At 45.9% G+C, this 24,518-nt stretch overlaps 1 protein-coding gene across 2 annotated transcripts in view; it reads right to left on the bottom strand.

The window, feature by feature from the left end:
• Positions 1 to 24,518, bottom strand: part of USO1 (USO1 vesicle transport factor) — a 1,608,467-nt gene that overhangs the window by 1,301,416 nt on the left and 282,533 nt on the right. For both annotated transcript variants that reach the window (XM_069630579.1, XM_069630578.1), the window contains exon 4: positions 7,991 to 8,064. In XM_069630579.1, the coding sequence (XP_069486680.1) occupies positions 7,991 to 8,064 (74 nt within the window). The remainder of the gene's footprint in view (positions 1 to 7,990; positions 8,065 to 24,518) is intronic.

The following is a 24,518-nucleotide window of genomic DNA, read 5'->3' as shown; positions in this document are numbered from 1 at the left end:
TGCTGGGTGCATCCAGCAGTGCTATGGGCCTATAACTAGCGGGATGAGTTCTGTCACCTTTCTTGAATACTGGTAAGATTATGGAGTGGGTCCAGGTTTCTGGCATTGTTTGAGTCTGAATAATGTTGTTGAACATGTTCCACAAAATGTCAGTCCAAATATCTGGGTGTTGTTTCAAAGCAAAGTTGGACAAGCCATCGGGTCCTGGAGCCCTAGAGGTGGTAGCTTTCTTTATGAAGTATGAGATGTCCTCTTTATCAAACTTCCACAGAAGCTAAATCATTAGATGAAATTTGTGGGAGCTCGTACAGTTGCGTGAAATGTGTAACCCAAGCTTGATGTGGGACATTATTACATTGTAAAGCAATTTGGTGTCCTGTTGAACTCTGATTAATAGTTGCCCATATTTGGGCAGTGTTTTTCCCAGCAAGATTCCTTAGCATACAAGCACTATCATTTTGATATAGAGTGGCTTTCATGCTTCGCATCCAGTTACTATGTTTAGTTTTTAACTTTAGCAATAGGCCATTCTTTTGTTCTGATGCTGATTTAAGAATCTGCCTTTTGCAGGATCTGTATAACTGTTTTGCAGATTGAATTTCTTTGTTGAACACATGCAAATGTACTGATTTTGGCTTTGCCTCATCTGATACTTTGCGTTGAAACAATTGCATCAAGTTGCGATAGTCAACATGTTTTGTTTTCACCCCACTGGATTCGAGTAATTCCATTGCATAAAATTGATTAAACCGTTGTAAGGACGTTGCAGACCATCTTAATCTATTGCAGCCTGGGTTGATGGAAAGAAGGCCAGCTGCGCATTGCGAATTTGGACTTTCCACGATGTCTGATATAGTCCAATTAACAAATAGAATATTGTGATCGCTTAAGTTAGTGTCTATGACTTTAAATTTAGTCACATTATTAATTAGGTTCTTATTGACATATATATATATATAATCAATTACTGCCGTGGATGTACCTCTATGCCATGTGGGGTGAGGGGGAATGTCATCAGCAAAAGTACCATTTAACATTTGCAGACTTCGAGAATCAACAAGGTGCAACCATAGAGCCGATCTAGATTTGTCGTAGAAAGGTTCTAAACAATGTAAATTAAGGTCACCAGCCAGAATGACATGCGGCACCGGTTTATCAACACAGATTAAATCCAATAAATGATTTAAATCTTTCATGAAAGCATGATCGGATATTCCTATCGGGTTCCAGTACATGTTAATTAGAACATAGCTGGAACCACCAGCTTTGAGCTTCACGGCTTGTAGAAAACGGCTGGGCGAGAGCCAATGTTCAGATGAAAATGAGGGAAGTTGTTTAATGGCGATAAGCAGGCCTGAGGTTGGTCTTGCCAATTTTTTCTTAAGAGCGGGATTAAGATATAGATCGTAGTTATCCCAGATTGGGAGATCCACAAGCCATGTTTCCTGCATCATAATTATGTCGGCATTCGCAATGGCCAAATCTGGATTGTTAATGAGATGATGATGTCCTCTCGTATTCCAACTGGCTAAGGTGACCAATAATGTTTTTGATTTGGGATGGCATAGTTAGTGCATGTGAGACTCTCTATTACATGTACAGGGCGATTTGGTTGAGTCCTTTATATTTGATTCAGAGTTTTTTGATGTGCCACACTTAATCTCAGCTATAGCTGATTTTGGTACAACTTCTGGTAAAGGTATGATCGATGAGTTTACTTCAATGATCAAACCTAAATCATAAAGTTGTCTTTTGGCAAGCCAGATTGTATTTAAGACGACCCGTGAATTGATCCATAGTTTCACTGAAGAGAGTGAATGCTCATTATCAAATTCCACTAGCTGTAAATCAACCGAATTAATATCTTCTAGTGCAGGGATTTCTGCGAAGATTGTTAGTATTGACCTGCGATTCAGATCATATTGAACACTCGGAGAAGGTCTGCAAGCTATGGTTAAAGAGTATAAGGCGGGTCTTTTAATGTTTGATTGCAATTGTTTTTTCGCAATGTTTGGATGAGGTGCGGCATCAACAAGAGGTGGGGCTACCTGATTCGAGACTTAATTGGCTTTCTGCAGCGCCAATTGAAGTATTTGAAGAAGTTGGGGTGGTAGAGAAACCGTACCACCTTCATGTCCAGTCCTCGCATCCAGTTCCTCAACAGTTTTTGGTAGACAGGGAACGTGAGATGGTAGACTGTTCTGGAGGTGTGGAGTGGAGGATGGACTCCAAGTTGTTTGTTTTTTCTGTTGTTGGGTTAAACAAGAGCAATGAGAATGATAAAAGTCGGCCCGTAAAGGTAACGTTGGGGTCGAAATAGGCACATTAGTGCCAATAGCAATAGATGGAGAATTATATTCAGTGTTTGCATGCTTTAAGGGAATGCTAGCCGCTGAAGATGATTTTGTCGGAATTGCGTGAGGGAGCGCTGTTTTTATAATGTCTGTTGTACCTTTAGATTTACAAAAATTTAGAGCTTTCTGGAACGGCTGTTTACTCATATATTCATCAACCGCATGTCTAATTTCCTGCCTTCTGAGATCAAGTGCCCCTTGTGTAAGTTCATCAGACTGGTTTACAGGACCTGTCTTGCCAACTAAGGGGACAGTTGTGATCTGTGAGCTTTCAGCTCCATGCATGTCGGCCGCCACCGCTAACAGATCATTAAGAGGAGCGTAAGATTTGACCTTTTTTGGTGGCCTAACTCCCGCACTATCTTTCCGAACTTGTCTGAAAGCCTGTCTTTCCAAAACCTATGCTTGCCCTATCAACTAAAACTAAACAGTGTGTAGGGAGATCAATCAAAGAAATGGTGATCAACACAAAGTACTAAGCTTCTTCCAGCTCCCAAATTATCTTCAGCTTCCCTTCCCCAAGTTCAAGAAAGTTCCACAGAAACGTCTTTACGATTTACCTTGTTCAAGTTCAAATAGTTCCACAAGTTTCTTAGGGCTCCCTTCCCCAAAGTTAAAGAAATACAGTTCAAACAAAAGAGGTCCTGAGTCCCTGTGCTCAAACAGTAGTTCTAGTTCATCAAGCCTCAGGGTTTCCTTCCCCAAGACTTCAACGTTGCAGTCAAGGGATGATTAACTCTTTAAAAGTTCAACTAAACTCTGGATCCACCCGATTTTCCTTCTGGTTTGCATTACCAGCTCACTTGTGTTCCTTCTTGGTAGATTTTGCAGGGTCCATCTTTCACAATGTAGGCCACGCTGGTCTAGGTGCAGTTGTCAGACCACACCGTCCATCCATCACAGGTCCCGCAACCAGGTCCCTTTTGCTCTTCAGCTCACAAAGATTTCTCTGCACTCGCCCCTGTGTGAAAAGACATACTCCCGTGCATTCTCCTTGTTGGCCTCTGTGCTTTTTTGCCGCACTCTTTTTGCCAGTCGTTGGCCTTGCCACACTGAATTTTTTTATAAAGTTTATTTGATGGTGATTCTGTTCATGCCCACCTTTGGTTGCACTCCTCCACATGTATTGCTTTCCCATAGTTTTCTCTCGTATGAATATTCTCTTTTTAATCTGTATTGATTCTTGGTTTTGCTTATAAAGTTCATAAATATTCAATGTAGGTGTAACTTTAGTATTTTCAGCCAATTCAGTATTCAACCTGCTTGATTTATCACTATGTCTTCATTCAGCTCAGCTTTCAATATGTGTGGTATTATGCGGTTTAAAAACTTCCACTTCGTTCGGGATTCAATATATATTTATATATTTATTTTTATTGGACATTTGTATGGCGCCTATACACACGTTTTTCCAGGCACCAAAAGACAAGTTGGAGGGGAGGTGGGGAAGACAAAGGGGGGACATAGGAAAGAACATATAACAAACTGGTTATATTGGCCTTGTGACAATCCTACCGTGCAAGACAAGGTGTCAAGTTCAGAGGGGTGGGAGGGAGAAGAGCAGGAGTGGGGTGCCCAAGGGGAGGGGAGGAGCAAGTGCGGGTAGGGGGGCCAAGAAGGCAAGTGCCAGATTGTATTAATGCAGTTTTTAGCTTTCATTCAGTTTGATATTCAAAATGTGCAGCTTAGCGCTATTTGTAAACGTAAATTCAGTTTGGCATTTAATATGGATCTTGTTTTGCTTTGAAGCCTTAATTGATATGGAGTTCCATTTGTGGTAAGCAGCCTGCCCAGAGTGCCCCTGTTTACAAGTGACGTTTCCCCAGCACTCACCGGTTTGTGGAGTCTTCTTCCGGCGGCTCTTGATGCTCCTCTCGACTTCCCAGGTTGGCGCCTCGACCTCAGCGAGCCCCGCTCGCATGTCACTTATCTGGGCGCCGGCAACTCGGTTGCCTCGGGACAGACGCCAACAGAGTCCTCTTACAGTCTGATGCTCATTACCAGCTCCCAGCTGCTCCGACTTCGCCTCAGAGGCTGCAACATCTCGGAACTACCTGCGGACGTCCTGCTCACAATTCAGGTCCCACCATGGCTGCCTCCACGCGCAAATGGTCCCCTGATTTCTCCTCCCCGGATTTCTCTTCCTGTTGCCTGACCCCGTATAGGAAGACATGCCTGACTCTCACCATACTTTACAGGCATCTTCCTCGTCTCAGTACATAAGTGGTGAAAAGGTGTAGTGTTCATTACTCTTTAGTCTCCTCTTCCTGGTCCCAGCACTTTCAGATGTTAAACGTGGGGAAACGATGGGAGAGGTCCTACAATATCCCATAAAGATTGGGCAAGGTTCAGGTTGGTCACAATTAGGGAAAAGGGGTGTACCATGTCCCGCCTAAGGGCACCCAACTTCCAAACTCAGAGGACCCTCCAACCAGGTGATCCTCCATCGCTTCTCCACCCCCAGGGTCAGGATTCAAGAGCAATGGCCTTTTCCCTGGCCACCTGACAAGTGGATTCAGGGATTTTAGGAGTGAGAACACCCTCTGGATTCTCACACTGGTTATTACAAACAAAAAGAACACAGTTCCCAAGTACCAGGGGGAAAAGGGGGGAAGACTCTTTCCCTAACATCAACTCTGGTTTACTGTCCTGCCAACGCCAATACATCGTTTTTTTCAAATATATGGAGGGTGGATGGGAGTCTCTTCCCTATTTCTTTCTCCAAATGCAGCGTCAAGTCTGATTCACTATCCTGCCAGACTTGACTGTAGATTTTAGAATTCCAGAAAATGTTTCTTTTGACAATGGGTCCTCAACCCCGTGCTTTAGCTTCTTGTATCTCCCTTTGTCCCTTATGTGGGTCCCAGAACCCTCTGGGCTGTCTCGGGATCTCCCCCACTTTTTCTGTAGCTTGTTTCTCTTTTGTGTAGGTCCCAGACCCCTTTATATTATCTTGGGATCTCCCAGACTTGCTCTGTACCCCAGACCCTTGACTGTGTGCTTCTTGGGACTTGCCTGGGTCCTTGATCGCTGTAAGCTGGTTTTGCGGGGTGCGTCCAGCTTCGCATGGGTCCTAGACCCTGGTGTACTGCTTTTGTGGGCCCTCCGGCCCAGCTTCACTTAATGTCCAATTGAACAGACTTGGTGTACTCTCCTGTCAGGTACTGATCCACAATGTTTATTTCATAAAGTTTGTTATTTTGCTATCCCTTTGTTTCTCAGATATTGGTACCCGTCTCTAAATTATCTGCTCGCCCCCCAACCCACCAGTTTCCCATCAGCCAGCCAACCTTTTCCCTACCTTTGGGAAATGTTGCGGTATCCGGTCTGTCCTGGGAGTACAACAGGGATTCCGTACTTCTTCCGCATTCAGAGTCCTGTCCTCAGCAGCTCTGCAGCAGTAGGCTCTCTCTCTCTCACGTCCTCTGCTGCGTGCCTTCTTGTTTTGGCTTCGCCGGTCGGGTTTCCTCTTTCCCAGTCACCTGACAGGTCCCTGCTCCATGGAGCTACTGGGGACACTCGTCCCTCCTCATTCTCTTCTCCTCATGTCTCTCGCCGCGGAACCAGAGTGTGGTTGCTTGCTCCTCCAGTTACTGTCCTTCCTTGCTTTTTATCACCGGGGCGGCCCCTAATAGGTTGTACCATGTATGCTGGTTCCGCAGTGGGCGTTTGCCTCCTTGCCCAATCTTCCTTGTGTAAATGATTGTATGTGCTCCTCCTAGGTAAGCCTCACTCTTCATCATCCCTGTATGATTTGTATGAATGAAGTTGGGGGGTGAGGGCGCACTGGGGGACTGAGAGGAAAGACGACAGAAAAGGAGGGGGTGAATACCACGTTCTCCCAAGGTGGTCGTCACTGATCCCATGGAGGGCTTCCCTCCCCTTGAGATCCACCTGCTGAGTAGCACCCCCAGATGGACCATTGGGTAGCGGCCTCACCTCCCTGGCCTCACGGGAAGGGGCTTCCCCCATGGGAGCAGTGACAATAGCATGGGATTCGTGACACAAAACATAATTAGTTTGAATTGCTTAAAGAGATACGCTGGGTGGAAGACCAGGGACTCCCTGACACGCCACATATCGTACAGTTGGATAGGATGATCTGTAACAGGACCAAGCAGTTGCTGGGCCTCGGAGAACCTTACTCTCAGTATATACCACTGGCGGCCAATTATGGAGGAGATGAGAGCGACCACAGGATCATTAGAGATCAGTGGGAAGTCAAAGGGGTGGACGTCCAAGGGTGCGGGGGGACATATTAACTGATGGGGAGGCTTCTGGAGTTTCAAGCTGTTGGAGGAAGCAGGGGTGCATAGGGCACTTACCAACGTACACAAGGCTGACTCGCCAAGCCAGGATCTGGTGGCCAGGGTTCCCGGATGCGATGGAAGAGGACGACACACTTGGGTTGTTTTATGACATGTCAGAGGGTCAACACAAGAATTGTAGGCTATATTAGAGACTTTCAGGTTGGCAGTCGGGGGCTTTGAGCGTCAAGTCGAAATGGGAGGAGAACTTGGGTAGGAGCTTCGATGAACAAGAATGGGCATGTATAGTACTATATCCAAAGAAGGTGTCTAGGAATGCTAGATTTAAGCTGACACAGTTATATGTACTAAATAGTGCATACGCGACACTGAACCTGATTGCACCATTTTCAGGCACATTGGATGGAGGGTCCCCGAGATGCGAGGTGAAGGGAGTGGCATGCCACACATGTTTCGGGAGTGCACAGTAATATTGCGATTTTGGTGGGTGGTGAGGTAGAGGTTGACAAAGGGGGGTTAAAAGATTTAGGGGGGGGAGGGGGAGGGTCACCGAAGCATGCCTACTCAGACTATTTCTGAGACCAAAAGGGGCCAAACCAAAGACCAGGATGTTGGACCTGGCATTCATGTTGGCAAAAAGAAGGATAACCATGGCCTGGAGGTATCCAAAGTGCCCACAGATAGAATGTTGGTGTAATGACCCGAGGCTCTGGGCCATAGCAGAGTCGGCAGTATGGCATGGGGTGCTACAAAGTGGAATGTTAGAAGGGTGTAACAGAGCGTCAGCTTGGAATGTGCTGGTGCAGAAGTTGTTCCAATCGCCTGATGGCAAACCGCAGAGGGAGGGGGCCATAATGCATGGGTGGGATCCCATTGTGTATTGTGAGACACATGCTTGGGAGGCAAAGGGAGAAGGATCTGTCTGGAGAATGATTGCCGGTGGGTCAACCAATACAAACTAGTAAGACACAAAGAGAATACACTAAGAACAAACTAGCTGGAGGCATCCTGAGAATAGTTGCATGGTGGATTTGCCTAGTTGCCAGTAGCTGCAGCCTCCATTAAAACACTAACAAAAGAAGGTTAACATTGTTTGAGAATATATGGATTAACTTCAACATGTGCATTTTGCACGAGATTGGTAATAACCCTTTATTCTATATACACACACATTTCTGAGTTTGCGTATTACACTCAATGGCATATGCTGAAATTGCCTAAGGCACGACCATTCTGCTTGTGTCTCCATTGAGAGCTATAGCATGGGTGTAACACTTTAGACACATCAATGCGAGTGCAAGACGTTCAAAACATTGACGTATGGTGAGATTACAGCCCCTCTACAAAACAGGAAAGAAATAGTCTTACCTTGCTCTTCCATGTCATTAGAAATTACATTGTATAGCGTGTCCAGTGCATATCCAATGATTTCTGAATCTGAGCTGTGAAAAAATAACAGTTTAAACATCAGACGAGACATGTATTCAAACTCACATTTCTCTGCAAGGTATGCATGAACAAGTGAAAATATGTATTTAAGTAGCAAATAGTGTGTGTCAACACTTGGCAGTAATAAACAAAAAGGGACAATTACCCAATTGCTGTGATTCATTATGAAGCACTGAGGGTCTAGAATGCTGCACACCAGCAGCTTCCAAGTAATACTTTACTAAGGAACGAGCAGTGCTCATAAGCAGTCCCTTCTCCATGCCAATCTTCCACAGGCAATCCAATTAAATCTATACAATCCATCGAGTTAGTGTGGTCAATGGCCACTACTTGTATTTTTGGAAAACCTGGTAAACTAAGACTGTACGACTTAAAGCAACCACCATTATTTGGCCTTATTCATCAATGTCTTTTCCACATTTGCTCAAATGTTAAACATTTCAAGGGTAAATTATATTTTGTTTTATTTATTGGATATTTGTAATGCACCTATACAACAAATGGTTTTTCAAGGCGCCACATGACAAAAAAAGGGGGGGTGAACAAGGGAGAAAGATTACAATAAAGGTCCTACTATTCCTTGTGACATTTGAATTGTGCAAGTGCAGTAACAAGAAGAGCAATGGGGGGCCTGCCAGTCTGCGCGAAATACAAAGTGCTACGGTGGGAAGGTAAGTGCAGGGTAAAGAGGAGAGAGTGCATGTAAAAAGGGGGGCGCAAAGGGGTGGGGAGGCACAGAGGCTAGGGAAGTGCTAAGGGGAGACCAGGAGGGCAAGTGCCGGGGATTGCAGGGGGTGAGGGTCCACATGCTAAGTGCGAGGAATGGGAGTGGACTGGGCAGGGGGGGGGGGTTGGTGCCCTGTAGAACTAGGAAGGAACCAGGCAGCCAGTCACAGCGGCAGACAGGGGTGTTAGCTGGGGAGAGGGAAGGAAAAAGAGAAAATGAGGGTCTTGAGGAGCTTCAAGAACTGAAGGAGATCAGGCTCAAGCCTGAGGGAGGCTGGGAATCCATTGCAGAGGAAGGCTCCTGCGGAGGAGAGAGATCTACCCCCCACTCTCTGCTTAGAGAAGCATCTGATCTGCAGACAGTTGGAGCTAGAAGACCGAAGGGCTCTAGCAGGCAGGTATTTAGGGAGGTAGAGTTGGATGCAGAGGGGTGTCACAGAAAGCCTTGTGGATGTTATGTTAAAGGTATTTGTACCGTGCACCGTCATCACCGGAAGTGGTCTCCAGGCGCTCTGGCGGATCTGAAAAAGGAGGAGTTGGGTGGTTAGTAAGGTGTAGTTGGGAGTAGGGGAGCGAGAGCTGTGATGTTCTGTTGGCAGTTTCAGTTCGGTTTTCACCGTGTGCTGAGCTGGAGTGCGGTTTTCGGGTCCGCGAGATTTCCCATTTGCTGTTGATAAAGGTTATGAGTTTGTCTGTTGTGGTGAAGTATATGCGGGTTGCTGTGGGGAGAAGTATGGGTAAAGTTTAGGTTTTCTAGTTGGGGTTAGTGTTTTTTTTTTATGAGTCTTTGCGTTTCTTTGTTCCAAATCTATGGTTTTCCTGCAAGATTGGTATTGTAGTTTGTCCGTCTAGTTGGCAGGTATGAAGGGGTGGCAGTTTTCCTCTGTGCTAGTTTAGTTGTGTGTGTACCTGGTTGGAGAAAGCAGGTTCCCCCACCCTGGTTGGCGATGTACTGTTTACAATACTCTGCTCCCTTCCTGACCAATTCTGTTTCGGTGGTCCTTTCCTGCTTAGGTTTCGTCTGTGGACTGAGGTTCCAAGATGTCCTCCCTTTCCCCTTTCAGTGCCACCTTGCTTATTCCCAAATGGGATCCTGACCTACCTAGGTTTCCTCTTTGGTTTAGTGATATGTGGTAATGGCATCCCCTCCCCCTCTGATTTGGAAGTTAAGATACGAAATCAGGGAGGACGGGATCCCTCTCAGGGATTCCCGTTTCCCATTGTGTATATGTTTCCTAGTTGGTTCCTTCAGGTTCTAGGGCAAAGAGCCAACTCTTGAGTAGTTTTCTGAATTGAAAATGACCTCTTGTGTTATGTATGTTTTTTGGTAGCTCATTCCAGGTGAGAGAAAGATGATCCTACAAATTTTCTTTTTTGTATGGTTTTGGTTCAAGACGGATTTCTTTGCTTGATCCGAGTGGTCTTGTTCGGTAATAGATGTTGATTTTCTCTTTAGGAACTCTGCTCCTTGGCCGTGGGTAGCTCTGTGCGTTATGCACATTGGACATTGTTTTGAACTTTATTTGCTGTTTAATTAGTAGCTAGTGTAGGGTATTCAGTGCTGGTGTAATGTGTTCTCTTCGTGGAAGTTTGAGCAGGAGTCTGGCCGCAGCATTTTGGATGCGTTGGAGTTGTTTCATTTTTAAGAATTGTTCTGCCATTCCTAGTATAGGCTGCTGGCGTAGTCTACTCAGTACATGATGAGAGTGATGATGGGGAGTGTTTTGTGGGCAAAGGAGAGGAATGGTAGGATTATTTTTACTGCGCATAGGAGGAAGAAGCATTTCTTGATTATAGCGTTTACTTGTGGCTCTAGCATTAGTTTGTTGTTCATCAAAACTCCCAAGTTCTTTACTATCGTCGATGGAGCTGGTGGCGTACCAAGTTCTGTCAGCAATGGGATGTAGTGATTATTCTCTCCGCTTTTGGATCTGATAATTATTTCCGTTTTGCCTGGGTTGAGTTTGAGGTTGTTTGAGTTCATCCAGCTGTAGATTTCTTGGAGGCAGCTCTCCAATGCTGTGTTTTCTTCCTGTGTGTTTTGTATTTTGTAGATTATTAGGGTGTGGTCAGTAGTTGTAGCATATGAGGCCATGTCTTTTAATGAGCTTGATTAGTGGTGCCAGGTATATGTTAAAAAGCAATGGGGAAAAGGATGATCCTTGTGGTACTCCACAGGTGGATTCTCTTGAGGTGGATTTGAAAGGTTTGACCCATACGGTTTCTGTTCTGTTTGTTAGGAAGGATTTAATTCATAGTAAGGCTAGGTCTGTGATTCCCATTTCTTACAATGTCTCAATAAGGATGTCAGGGTTGACTGTCAAATGCTGTGGAGAGATCCAGAAGTATTAGAGCTGTGCTTTTGTCTGAGTCGGCATTTGCCTTTATATCGTCCCAGATTGAAAGCAGTGCTGCTTCCATTCCTCTCGTTGGTCTGAAGCCTACTTGTGCCTGGTCAAGCAGTAGGTGTTCTTCTATGAATTCTTGTGTTATTCTATACATATAGGTTTCAAGTAGTTTTGCTGGGTACGGGATGTTTGAGATGGGTCTGGAGTTTGTGAGGTCCTCCACGTTGCCAGATGTGTCCTTGAGGAACAGTTTGATGTATGCTGATTTGAAAGATTGTGGCACTTTCCTTATTGAAATTGATTGGTTGAAAAGGTTTCTGTGGGAGGATTGATTTGTGTATGTCTGGGGGGGGCAGGGATACATGTGGATCCTGCTTTGTTGATATTGTTTACCAGCTTGACAAATGTCTCTGCTAATATTTGAGGGAAGCTTTGAAATTTGTTCTGGCTGTCCTCAGATGGGTGGGTGAGTTGCATGTTGAGGTTGCTTGGTCTGCTTTGTATGATCTATTGGATGGCGCTGATTTTGTTTTTGAAATCGTCTGCAAGGCATAGTTTCAGTGAACGTATCAGTGTTGCAGCCAAGGGAGTTTTTTATATTGTATATGATTTTAAACAGTTATTTATGTGTATTGAGCGTTTTGGAGAGTGTTAAGTATTTCTTTATGGCCTTTTGGATTTCCTTTTTGTACAAGTGGATTTGTTGTTGGAATTGAAATTTCTTCGGCCGGTCGTTTTTATTCCTCTATTCAAGTTTTCTGTTTTTCCTTTTCATGGCACCGAGTAACGAGGTAAACCATTTGCTGTCGCTCTTTTGCACGATAGTGTAAAAGGTTTTTCCTTGGAGATCTCATCTATTGTGGTTATCCATTTGTGAAGTAGTTATGTTTTTCTGTCAAGGTCAGCTTCATCCATAGTTGTTGCCAGTGGTTTGTTGATTTCCAGTGGTTCAGTTAGATTGCTATTTTTGATGGTACTCCAGTTTCTTTTCATTTTTGGCAGATTGTCTGGTTGTTCGATTGTTGGTGTAGCCAGTGCGATCATGAAGCGGATGATGAGGCGATTGCTCCAGAGGATCTGAATTGGTGGTGCCGTGGTGATGAGGTTATTGGTGGCAAAGTTTCCGTCTACTGTATGTCCCGCTGCATGGGTTGCTCCTTTGACTAGTTGATGCAGTTTCATTGTCTTCAGTTGATTGTCTAGCGATTTTTGGGAGATTGTAGTTTGTCAAACTAGATGTTGACGTCACCAAGGATTATCAGGTGTTCTTGTTCGATCGCTAGGCTGGCGATTGCTTTTGTGAAGGCGTCCACAATGGTTGCATTGTAAATCGGTGTCTGTATATCAGAATTAATTGGAGGTTTGTTTTGGGGTTGGTCGATAGGCGAACGATGAGGGATTCGCAGTTTGATGCTTAAAGGGTCTTCTATTTTAATTTTCAGGTGTTCTTTGTAAGCTATTGCCAGGCCTCCTCCTCTTTTGTTTTTCCCGTTTGCTTGTGCGCACTTGAAGTCGTCAGGGAGGCAGTTATGCAGTGTAATTTTGTAGTTGTCATCTAGCAATGTTTCAGTTATGAATTGGATGCAACTACCTCCGTCGCACAGGAGATCGTAGTTATCGGTGGCATGTTTGGACAATGGCCTAGCGTTGATTAGATTGCAGTGGATCTTTTTATTGTGGTTAGGTTGGTTTATGGATTTGTTTTGTGGATGTTCCGCTGGAGTGGTTGTGTTGTCATTGATTGGTTGTCCTTTCGTGGAGGCCGTTTCGTCATTAAGTCGGTCTTTTAGATTGATCATTGGGTTGATGAATTATACAGCATCATCATTCGTGTTTTGGTGCGGTTGTTGGCAGTACCCTTCTTTTCTAGTGATATATGGAGTAAGGGTGTTGGTATCGTACCTTTCCCTTCTTGGGTCTTCTCTTGTTTTGTCGTGTTCCAGAAGGTTCATAGCTTATCTGGACGAGTCAGTGAAGTATTGAAGTTCTGCAGTTGTTGCGAGGTTCGGTGCAAGGTATAGGGATTTTTCGCTTTTGGTGTTTTTTCTGATGGGCGTTTTGTTTGCTGGGGTGCTTTCTGTATTCGCGACAGCATCTACTGGAGGCCGGTGAGGGTGTGGATCCGTTGGGATTGGTCCTTGTTCCAAAAGCCTTTGGTGGCGTCCAATTCTGCTTCGGGGCATTTTGTGTCCTTGGTAGTGGGTTTGGTTATTGAGTTTACAGGGGCAGTAGCCGACCTGTCAGGCCTTGCGTTTGGATAGCTTTGAGTTTTATCCTCTTATGTTACAAAGGCTGAATGCCCTCTGAGGGTGTCTGTCCACTTAGTGGGTTGGATTTGGGTGTTCCTCTATGGGTGGACGGTCTAAGCAGAGTATGATATGATATGGCATTTATAACGCGCCTATACACAAGTGTTTATAGGAGCGACGAGGCAAGGGGGGGGAACAGAGGGAAGACGGACAATGATCTTACTAGGCCAGGTGAAATTGAGATTCTGCAAGTGCAGCGGGGCAGGAGGGGGCGGGAGGAGACATTGCAGGGGGCAGGGGGCAGTGCAGTGCATAGGATAAACAGTAAAATACATCGACAGAATAAATAAAAAGTGTGGCCAGCTGATGGCAAGCGCAAGGGTAAGTGCTGACATGCTGGGAGGGGGCTGTAGGGATAAAGAACAGTCCCGCGTGTAATGGTTGCCCGGGGAGACAGTGCAGGTGTTTGTTTGTTTGTTTGTTTATTTATTTATTGTGCGCACCAGACCCTAGGGTAGCAGGGCGCAAGAGAACAAGGAAACTGGCTGGGGGAGGGGACCTGGGCACGAGATCAGAGGGTAGCCAGGTGACCAGTGCAGTTTCCGTTTCAGCCAGCAGATCAGCAGGGGAGAGGAAAAAAAAAAGCAGAAGCAAAGAGTAAGGTCTTGAGGTGCTTCCGGAACTGGAGATGGTTCTCCTCAAGTTTTAGAGAGGCAGGGAGGCTGTTCCAGAGTGAGGGCCCCAGCAGAAGAAAGATCTACCACCAACTCGTTGCTTGGAGAAGCGACTGACCCTGAGGGAGTTGGAGGCCGATGAGCGAAGAGCTTGAGAAGGAAGATATTTAGGAAGAGAGAGTTGAAGGTATTGAGGCCCCAGAAGGTCTTGTGGACAACGCAGAGGGTTTTAAACGTAATCCTCGCCGCCAGTGGAGAGATTTCAGTCCTGGAGACATACGATCCCTGGGCTTGAGGCCAAGCACAAGTCTCACAGACCTGTTTTGGATGAGTTGCAGAGGGCGGAGAGTAGAGGCAGGGGATTTAGAAAGAGGCTGTTGCAGTAGTCCAGCCTAGAGAGAACCAGAGTTCTGGAGACAGTGAGCTTCTAGGGGAAGGAGCGGAAAGGAAGAATACCTCTGAGGCGGTGCAGCTGGTAGTATGACTTCTTCGAGACAGAGATGTGAGGAAAGAAGGAGAGTGTTGAGTCGAAGAGGACCTCAAGGTTTTTAGCCTCACAGTTGGGAGCAGGAAGAGGGCCAAGAGAGGCCAGCCAGAGAGTGACAGGAAAGGAAGGAACAGGTGTGCAGATTAGGAGAATCTCGGTCTTACTGGCATTAAGGCAGAGATCATTGAAGGCACACCACTCCTGGATAGCAGACAGTCAGATGAGAGAAGGAGAAGTGGCGGCAGGGAGCCTAAAAATGAATTGAGTGTCATCCGCATAACACTGAAAGTTGGGGCAGAGGGCGGCAATGCGGGGGGCAAGTAGTGCCAGGTAATTGTTGAACAGCCAGGGAGAGAGGATAGACCCCTGGGGAACACCACAGGTAGAGATAGAGCAGAGGAAGAACTCAAGTTGGATCTGAGAGGGTCAATCGGAGAGGAAACAAGTCAGCCAAGCCAGGGCCTGATCGGTGATACCCAGGTTATCACAGAGATAGTTGGGCAGGATGGCATGGTTGACCGTGTCAAAGGCAGAAGAGAGATCAAGTGAGATGAGGACACAGGGGGTGTTGGAATCAAGGTTGGAGAGCAGGTCTTCACGGATGTTTAAGGAGAGCAGCAGAGGCGGATTTAAAGGTCGCCAAGCGGACAAACGGCGAGCAGGCCCCTGTGCCCTGCCCCTCCCCTTTCCTTCCCAGTCTCTCTGAGACACAGGTCACAAGGCCCTTTCTGCTGTACTCCAGCCAGTGGCATCCATTCCCATAAAATAAACGTCAGTGAGGAAGGAACACAAAGGACACATTCTACCGCAGCATTCGCGGTGTTAAAAGAACCACATTGGTGTAGTGGTTAAGTGCATTTACTAGGTCATGGGAGGCCTGTGGGCCGTGTTCGGATCCCACCTGCGACACATACCTGTAAAGGGATTGTAAGGAAATCCGCCCCTCCCCCCTTTGGTATTTAAATAGCATGGAACAGCTTCTAACTGTTTTGTTTGAGATAATCTTAACACATTTTACAGTGGGGCTCTTGCTTTTGCGTTGGGAAACATTCTAGCTGTTTTGAAACTGTTCTTCAGGATTTCCACACACAATCCGTTAACAAAAGAGCTTGATTGGGGCAGAATAGTGTAAAGATGAGCCGACACAGTGGGTACTTCTTAAGTTTTAAGTTTATTGGTGCGGGCCCGCAGGCAAGTCCTCCCACAGCTTCTCCGCTAACGGATGCTCGTGTCACGTGAACCAAGCTCCCATGAAAGTAAACAAAGAACATGGCTCGCGTGACACCGCGTTCCGAAATACAAAATCACTCCATAGCTCGCTCCTTAAGGAAACAAAATATAGTCAACTATAGATAGTGATGAAGAACAAGCAAATCAAAATCATATATGAGAGGAAACAACCACAACTGAGAAAATATAATCCTACAATCAACACCTGAGCATGGGATACGCAGAGATAAAATAACTTACAATAAATTCAGGATACAGTCTTTCATCCAGACAGGCTTAGATCTGGACCTCTGAAAACAACCCAAACTGTTTTGAACACACACATCCTCCTCCCTCCTTACCACACCTTCGTTGTCCGGGCCTCCTGCCTCTTCGTTGTCCTGGCCTCCTGCCTCTTCGTTGTCCTGGCCTCCTGCCTCCACACCACCTCTCACCCCATGTGCTCTAGCAATCTTCCCTTTCGACTAGACTTCTCCTCCTTCCGGGATGACTACCCCTTTCCTAACCGCAGAAATTCTGCAAAGACCTATGTACTTGCTGTCCAAACATTTGTTGACCAATCTCGGATTCTTGACATACACCAACTCTCCCACTTTCCACTCGCGATCCTTCACCTTCTCACGAGAATCAAAACTAAGCTTATTCTTGTCCTGGCTCTCCTTGATTTATTTCATAATTTGTTCTCTGTCCACTTGAACCACTTTGGCCATTCCCAACCATCCCGGACACAGTTTTTTCCCTGGCTCCCTACCTTTGAGGGATACAAAAGGTGAAATCCTAGTCACCGAGTGCGGTGTGGTCACATAATTCCATGTCATGAATTTCAACATCTCTCTCCACGGCTGTTTCACTCTCATAGCCAACTGAAAACCCTCTTTCAAAAACGGTTAACTCTCTCCACCAGTCCATTGGCCCTGGGGTGGTACAGTGCCGCCTTGGCATGCCTAATACCATAACTACTGAGAAACGTCTTCATTGCTAATGAGACAAACTGAACCCCATTATCTGAAACAAGCTCAGTGGGCACACCCTCTCTAAAGAAAATCTTCTCTAAAAATGCAATGAGTTCTCTGGTCGTGACCTCCCTTACCGCTTCCCATTCAATCCATTTCGTGTGAAAATCAACCAACAAAAACCTCAAACCATCTCCCAAACCCATTATGGGTCCTATGATATCCACAGCAACTTTAGACCACGGCTGCTCTGGCACTGTATTAGGAACTAACAGAGTTTCCCTTGTCACTTTCGTTTTGTCACTCATTTGACACTCCATGCAGTCCTTCACCCACCTTTCTGCCATTTTGTCAATGCGCGGCCACAAGAAATTTTGGCGGGGTTTCCTCTTCATCGCCCCTTCTCCTGGGTGACCCTCATGGGCCAGCTCCATTAGACTCTGCCCGATTGACTCTGGAGGAACCACACATCGTCCACTCCTCAGTCTGTTCTCATGTATGTTCAGCTCCTCCTTGGCTTCCCATCATATGTCAAATCTCCTATCCAAACTATTCTTATGGGGCCATCCCTTCACAGTCCACTCTTTAATTAATTTGAGCTCTTCATCAGAATCTAGCTCTTGAAACCACTTCTCTTGAGCAACTGCCTCATTCATTTCAGCTACCACCGATTCCTCCACTGTCTCATCCTCCACAATCTCAGTTTTACTTAAAGGCATCCTAGAAAGACAATCTGCTACAACATTTTTCTTCCCAGGCAAAATAAATCAGGTCAAAATTATACCCTTGAAGACCCAAGCCCCACCTGCTTATCCTGGGTGAACCCAGAGCCCATCTCCCACTCAAACAACTGCACTAATGGCTTATGATCAGAGCGAACTACAAATCGTCTGCCCCACGAGAAAAATTTAAAGTGCATAACGGCCCAGAACATGGCTAGTGTCTCTCTCTCCATCACTGAATATTTGGACGCCGCCCCTCTCAATGCTCTTGAAGCAAAGGCGATGACTCTCTCCCTATTCTCCTTTCCAATTGTACCAACGTTGCCCCCAACCCCATCAAACTAGCATCTACAATCAGAATTGTCTTGTCCATGGGATTAAACCTTCCAATAGACGGTGCCTTACTAATTGCTTCCTTGATACTTTCAAAAGCCGTACCACACTCTGGAGACCTCTCAAACCTCAATCCTTTTTTGAGTATCATTCTTATGGGAGCCGACACCATAGCAAAATCTTTTACAAATCTATGGTAATACTCAGCAAGACCTAAAAAGGCCTTCACCTGGTCTTTGTCAGTCGGCACAGGAGTTTCTTTCACTGCTTCCACCAAACACCTTTTCGGTCTCACACCCAACTCATCGATTTCATGTCCAAGATACTACACTTTCTCTACCGCAATCTTACATTTGTCTCTCCTCACGGTCATACCAGCCTTTGACAATCTACTCAACACTTGCCTCAAAACCTCATTATGTTCAGACTTTGAACTCGCAAACACAAGCATATCATCCTGGAACACTACAATGTTCTTCACACCCTCCATAACTTTGTCCATCACCCTTTAAAATACGGCTGCTGCCGAGGCAAGGCCGAATGGCATCCTCCGATATTTAAAAATACCAAAAATTGTTATGAACGCCGTCAGATGCTGGCACTCCTCCTTCAAGGGAATCTGATGATAAGCCTGAGAAAGGTCAATCACAGAGAATACTTTGGCTTTATCAAGAGTTGATAACTTGTCACTGATTATCGGCAAAGGGTGTCTGTCCACAAGGATGTTCCTGATGATGTCTCTCATATCCACACAAAGTCTTATATCTCCATTTGCCTTTGGTGCTACCACGACTGGTGACAACCATTCTGAACTCTCACCTTCTTCAATAATCCCTTTCTGCAATAATGACTCAATCTCAGTTTTTAGTTTTTCTCTTAGGTCATGAGGTATCGGTCTAACTTTATGCATTTTAGGAACCGCTCCTGCCTTCAAGCGAATCTCATGTTCAAAATCTCTAACTATCCCCAAGTCACCTTGAAAAACCGTCGGAAACTCTTCTTCCCACGAATCTCAGCTATCAAAACTGGTTCCTAGGCACTTGCTTGTATTCTGATCCCAAGTTTGCGCTGCTCCTCCCAGCCCAACGACAAGCCTTCCTGTGTCACATACCTCTGAATCACAGCTCCTGCCTTTATACTTAACAGCTTGAAATTTGCCCAATAAGTGGATTTTGACATTCCCATAGGCATATGGCTCTATGTTGTGCTCCTTCAGCTCACTCACACTTCCTTGTAAACAAACCTCATATGTCTTCCTTGATATCAGAGTCCATGGTAAGCAACTATCCACTTTTAAAGCCACTACCCTTCCATTCATCAGAAATACATCGGTCGGTTCACTGCGCTTGCTGGACACTTCCAAAATCTCCAGTACATGTTTGGCTTGAGGTAGTTGAACAATCTCTGCATTCTCTTCCTGCTCCGAGATCCTTGCACCTGACCCAATGCATTGCACTTGTCCTGATTCTCTACACACTCTGGCGAAATGTCCTTTCTTCTTGCACTTCAAGCAGAAAATGTTCCTGCGAGACAAAACGCGCTTGTAGAGATATGGCGATTGCTGCCACATTTATAGCACTTGACCTCTTTACTCAAATTCATTTTCTTGAATGCTCTCACTGTCGCCACCTCACCCTCCTGTTTATCATCCTTCATTGTGGACATGTCTGTTCCATTCCTCAGGCAGTCTCAATTGCTACTTCCAGTGACACATCCTTAGTCAAAACCCTCTCCTGTATCTTCATGTTATTAGTACAACGTACTAACTTATCTCGTATTAGTGAATTGGTCAGCACTCCAAATTCACAAGTGTGACTTAAGGATCTCAATGCTGCTACAAAGTTTTCCACTGGCTACTGTGGGTCTTGCACCCTCTGAAAAAATGTGTTTTTTCAAATGTTATGTTCTTCTTCGCCTCAAAGTGAATTTCTAGTTTTCTCTCAGCTATAGTGTACTGGTCCACATCTCCTTGACCTTCTAGTGGGGGCTGAGGCAATCCATCGTAGACACTACGACCTTCAGTGCCCCAATTGTGTAGGAGAATCGCTTCTTTCCTTCCTGCGGCAAATTTGTCGCCCCCAATTGCCACCAGGTCAGTATCAAAAATCTTCTTCCACCTGTCCCACCTTATGGGTGGTGCTCCTGGTTCAGATAAGAAGGGCGGAGGCGGGGCAATGCTGGCTGCAGCCATGATAGATTCGTAGTGTCCTGCTATAACCATCAGTGAAGTTCTTAACTTTGCTTCCAACTACCACACTTAAAGTGAACAGGTGCCAAATTCCTTCATTTCTTCCCACTTGGTAACTGGGGATGAATTTCAATAATTGCAAACTTCCAACAGTGTGATACCACCTCGTTTTGAATGTCACTCATACAGCACGTTCAGCTGCACAACAGCTGTCTTTAATTTCCCGGCAAGTTGGGCTTGCTTTGATGAAAGCTGTTGCTGGATTGTGGGCGGTTCAGGGAACGGGGCTGTGCCCACGCCCAAATTGAGTGAACCGCCCCCCCACGTCGCGCGTCTGCTCCTCACTGCCTCCCACTGCCCCTCCTCACCTCGTATGCTGTATTGGGTATGGCAGCTGAAGGACGTTGCCGCTCGTCTTGCTGGGCCTGCCAGGAGCGATCAGGAGCGTTCCCCTTTGACGCACTTCTCCGCCGCCAAGCCTGGGGATACGGTGGACTTTCCAAGTCGGGAGGCCCGAATGTGACGGCGAGGCGCTTCGCCGTGCAGCCTCCAGCCGTGCGGGCCCGCAGGGAGCAATCTCGTCGCCAATGTAAAGATGAGCCGACACGGTAGATACTTGTTAAGTTTTAAGTTTATTGGTGCGGGCCCGCAGGCAAGTCCTCCCACAGCTTCCCCACTAACGACGCTCATGTCACGCGAACCAAGCTCCCATGAAAGTAAAAAAGAGCATGACTCATGCGACACCGCGTTCCAAAATACATAATCACTACAAATAGCAACAAGTTGGCGCTGCATGACGCTACATCATTTACTTAAAACCCACAGCAATGGCTATCAGGTCGCAGGCGTTCATAGAATGGTTAAAGAGTGGGGGCCAGTAGGATCATTGAGGCACCACGAGGGGCAAACACAGACTTGTCGCTTCACTTGTTGGCAGTCTTGACAGCTGACTTTCCTCCCAGTTTGGTCCCTCAAAAAACAAATGAGCCGCACAAATGCTTAAAGTGTGCTTTGCCGTGCCTGTCCAGGCTCACTTGGCTGGGATGTCTCAAAGTGGGGCACCGACTTATGCAGGGGAGGCACGAAGTACAAGCGCACACACATAATGATCGTAGCTTAAGATAATGGGGTGGCACTATGTGTGGCCAATCAGAAAAGTTGCAAACTGAATTGATTGTATGGACTCCCAATGTATATACATTATGGAAATGGGTCCAGCAAAAAGAATGTGAGATGTTTATTTTGCTCATCCTGAATCAAGGTTTTCATGTTGATTCTAATACTGGCAAAGCCAACTGAGCTTTCATCCTTCCAAGGTTGTTAAATCAGTGCCAACTTTAGTTGGGTGATTATTGTATGTGAATGTTTTATGTATAGTGGTTTGGTGAAGCACTATTTCCATAACCAATAATTATCACTAACTCGAGTTTTGTGACTCTTGAGAGGGCATAACAAAAGTTGAAAACTGAATTGCTTTTATGGGCTCCCAATATTGGTAGATCAGGCACAATGAGATTGCATGATTTGGCCAGGATTAAACAACCACAGCTTCCCAGGTATACTTCATATCAGTATTTTTAAGGCTTGGTAATCAAAAGGGTAAATAATTGTCTAGCAATGCCTTGAAAAGTGAACAAATCACATAATAAATTCACCTGACAATATATATACATATAGAAACAGGTTAAGCAAAAGAATGTGATTCTACATTTGTTTTCCCCACCCTGGATGCCAGGTTATATATGAATGGACACTTTATTATTTACGTCTTCTCAATAAGCATAGCACCCCCATACCTTATGGATAAAATCACCCGGAGAACAGCTACCCGCCCTACGAGATCTGCTAACTCATTTATGTTAGAGATTCCTAGGTGCAAACGCTCGACAGCAGGAGGAACCAGTTTCCCTGTTAAAGCGGCACAATGTTGGAACATTGAATGTTGTAACCCATACAGTTCCCCCCTCCCCTTTTTCTTCCTGCACTTATCAGATATACCCTGTCTGCAGCCTTAAACCCAACACTTGCCACTTATTTTTATTTTATTTTTATTTATTTGCATTTGTAAAGCGCACAACTGCCCTAGGGCATCGTGGCGCTGTTAAGAAAGCTTAGTTACATAAGTTCTTGAAAAGACATACAGTTTGCCCGACAACCTTAGAAAGGGAAGGCTGCAGCATACAATGCAGTTAAAATATGTGGCACAGCCATGATGCACAGCCTCATCTAGAAGGGCAGCATCAGGTACCTAGGGTTCAGGTTTATAGTGGGTGAGGGGAGGGGGGGTTCACTCACACAGGCGACCAGCGGGATTGGGGGATACACTCATGCACAGGTGACCAGCGGGATGGGGGTACGCACAGGCAACCAGTGGGATGGGGGGTACACTCAGACCAGGGCAGGGCAGGGGTAGTTACCTGGGCGTGCAGCGTTTAGTGGTGGACAGGGATAGACAGGGCCTTAGGAGTGGGCCTTGTGAGGAGGGCCGGCCATGCCTCCCAGCCTCCCCATTGGGTCAAATGTAGGTGGCCCAGCCAATCCCATACAACCACAGCACCGTGCCCAGCACTCAGGTGCAGGCACTAGAAACCGGCCATGAAGGAATGGCGAATTTCGTTACAAAAAGCAGGTGAAGTGCAATCAGAATCAGGCACACAAACAGAGCATTGTTCAGCTCCACAATGTTTAAAACATTTACGGTGATGAAACGCCTAAGCCGGCATAAATATTACAGGATCATCAAAAGTTAATGCACAGATGCGCGCTTCACAAGGGACCAAGTGGTGCAGGGTTTACCTTCGCACCGAAGTCCGTACGTGCATGCAGGTCCATAGTCTGAGGCAGGGAAGACAGAAAGCTGCAGTCGCTCTGACAGCTGTGTGTGAGAAGTGGAGAGATAGTGGACTTGCGGGCTGCACTACTACGGTTTGTTGTCTTTTTATTTATTTATTATCAGTTATCTGTTTTTCTCTTTTGCTCCGCACTTTCCACTCCCCCCCCCACCCACGCACCTTTGCCCTCTCCCATGCACTTGCGCGTTCTCAATGTCACTGGGCCTAGTAAGATCGTTGTTTTGTTCTCCCTTGTTTCTCCTCCCTTGTCTGGTTGCGCTCTGAAACACTTGTGTACGAGTGTGATATAAATAAAATATCAATATCAACACTTTTATGGTTCTACTTTAATTATTCAGGCAGCCCACCAACCCTGGAGATGGTCAATAGAGATGAAGTGGGAGAATCCAAAATTGTTGAGATGGTCAATCAACCTCCAAGGGTTTGATTTTACCATAGAACACAGTTCAGGGTGCAATCACCAAAATGCTGATGGTCTCTCCAGAAAGTATGACCGAATGGAATAGGAGATTCATCCAGGAGTGGATTAAATCCTCCTGTTCCTTAGTCTGGGGGGTGGGGAGGGGGCGACGAGTGTTAGGGAGAATTCTCATTTCTGTGCTAATTCCCTTCAACCTTAAAGAACCCCAGCTCTTTTGCTGGACTTTAGGACGTATTAATTTTAACCCTGGAGTGAGTGGGACCTTTTTCTCCCTCATGTGTTTTGACCTGATTTGGATTATGTGTGTCCTCTGTTTTTGGAGCCTGACAAATCCCATAGGCATCTACTTTTTATATGGTGACAGACAGCACCTTCAGTGCAGTGTCACAGAGAAATCCTTTCGATTTCTCATAAGGTTTAAATACCTTGTCTTGTGTGAACTACCATTCCCAAGAATATTAAAGTGAAATTGACATTTCTTACCTTTTCTCTTTGTAGGTCCAGCGCACACCACCTTCTGTGGAGTGCTGGGGGGTTACCTAGTAGGCCCTTATCCAACATTCTCATGTGACATGTGTTATGTTACCCTCACTACTTTAAATGGCTGGTGGCAGTGGTTTAATTTTTCTACCATTGTGCTTTTCTACCGCAGGCTGAATACTCAGCTGCAGTATAGCACCCATGGGTGACCATTTCATCAAAATGGCCCCAGTCTTTTGTCGCCATTTTCTGTTTGTGAGGTCTTTCTTGGGTTTTACTCTGTGCGTTGAGCCAGGTTTGACCCATTTGTTCATTTGGCCTTTTGCCTAACCCGCCTCTGGCTCCAGTATGTCTGGAAAGGCAGGATGTGTGGGAGGTTCCCGAAACTCTTGTCCTTTGTCTCTAGGAATGCCTGAATGCAACCAGTCCTGATTGGCTGGCTGTCCTGCTGTCCCTTTAGGACAGCCACCCTGCTGTGTGATTGACAGCCTAGGCTGTGCATGAATGGGAGAATCTGCTTAAAAAGGCGAGGGGTTTGGGGCTAGAGGCAGAGTCGGCCACTGGAAGAAATACCAGACAAAGAAACCATGAACAAAGCATCCTCCTGGACCTTTGAATTGCCCTGTGAAGCCCTCCTGCTGTGCGATGATATATGATCGGTTATTTATAACACGCTTAATACCCAGAGGTTTCTAAGCACGGACCCGGGGATCGGAGCATGTTGCCCCTGAGCTATCCTCCCAAGACTATCCTGCTGAAACACCTTTTTCAATTCGACAAAGAA

The sequence above is a fragment of the Ambystoma mexicanum genome, chromosome 6q (genome assembly GCF_040938575.1).
Source record: "Ambystoma mexicanum isolate Mex_15411 chromosome 6q, UKY_AmexF1_1, whole genome shotgun sequence".
Taxonomy (NCBI): Eukaryota; Metazoa; Chordata; class Amphibia; order Caudata; family Ambystomatidae; genus Ambystoma; species Ambystoma mexicanum.
This window is presented reverse-complemented; position numbering and strand designations above follow the sequence as displayed.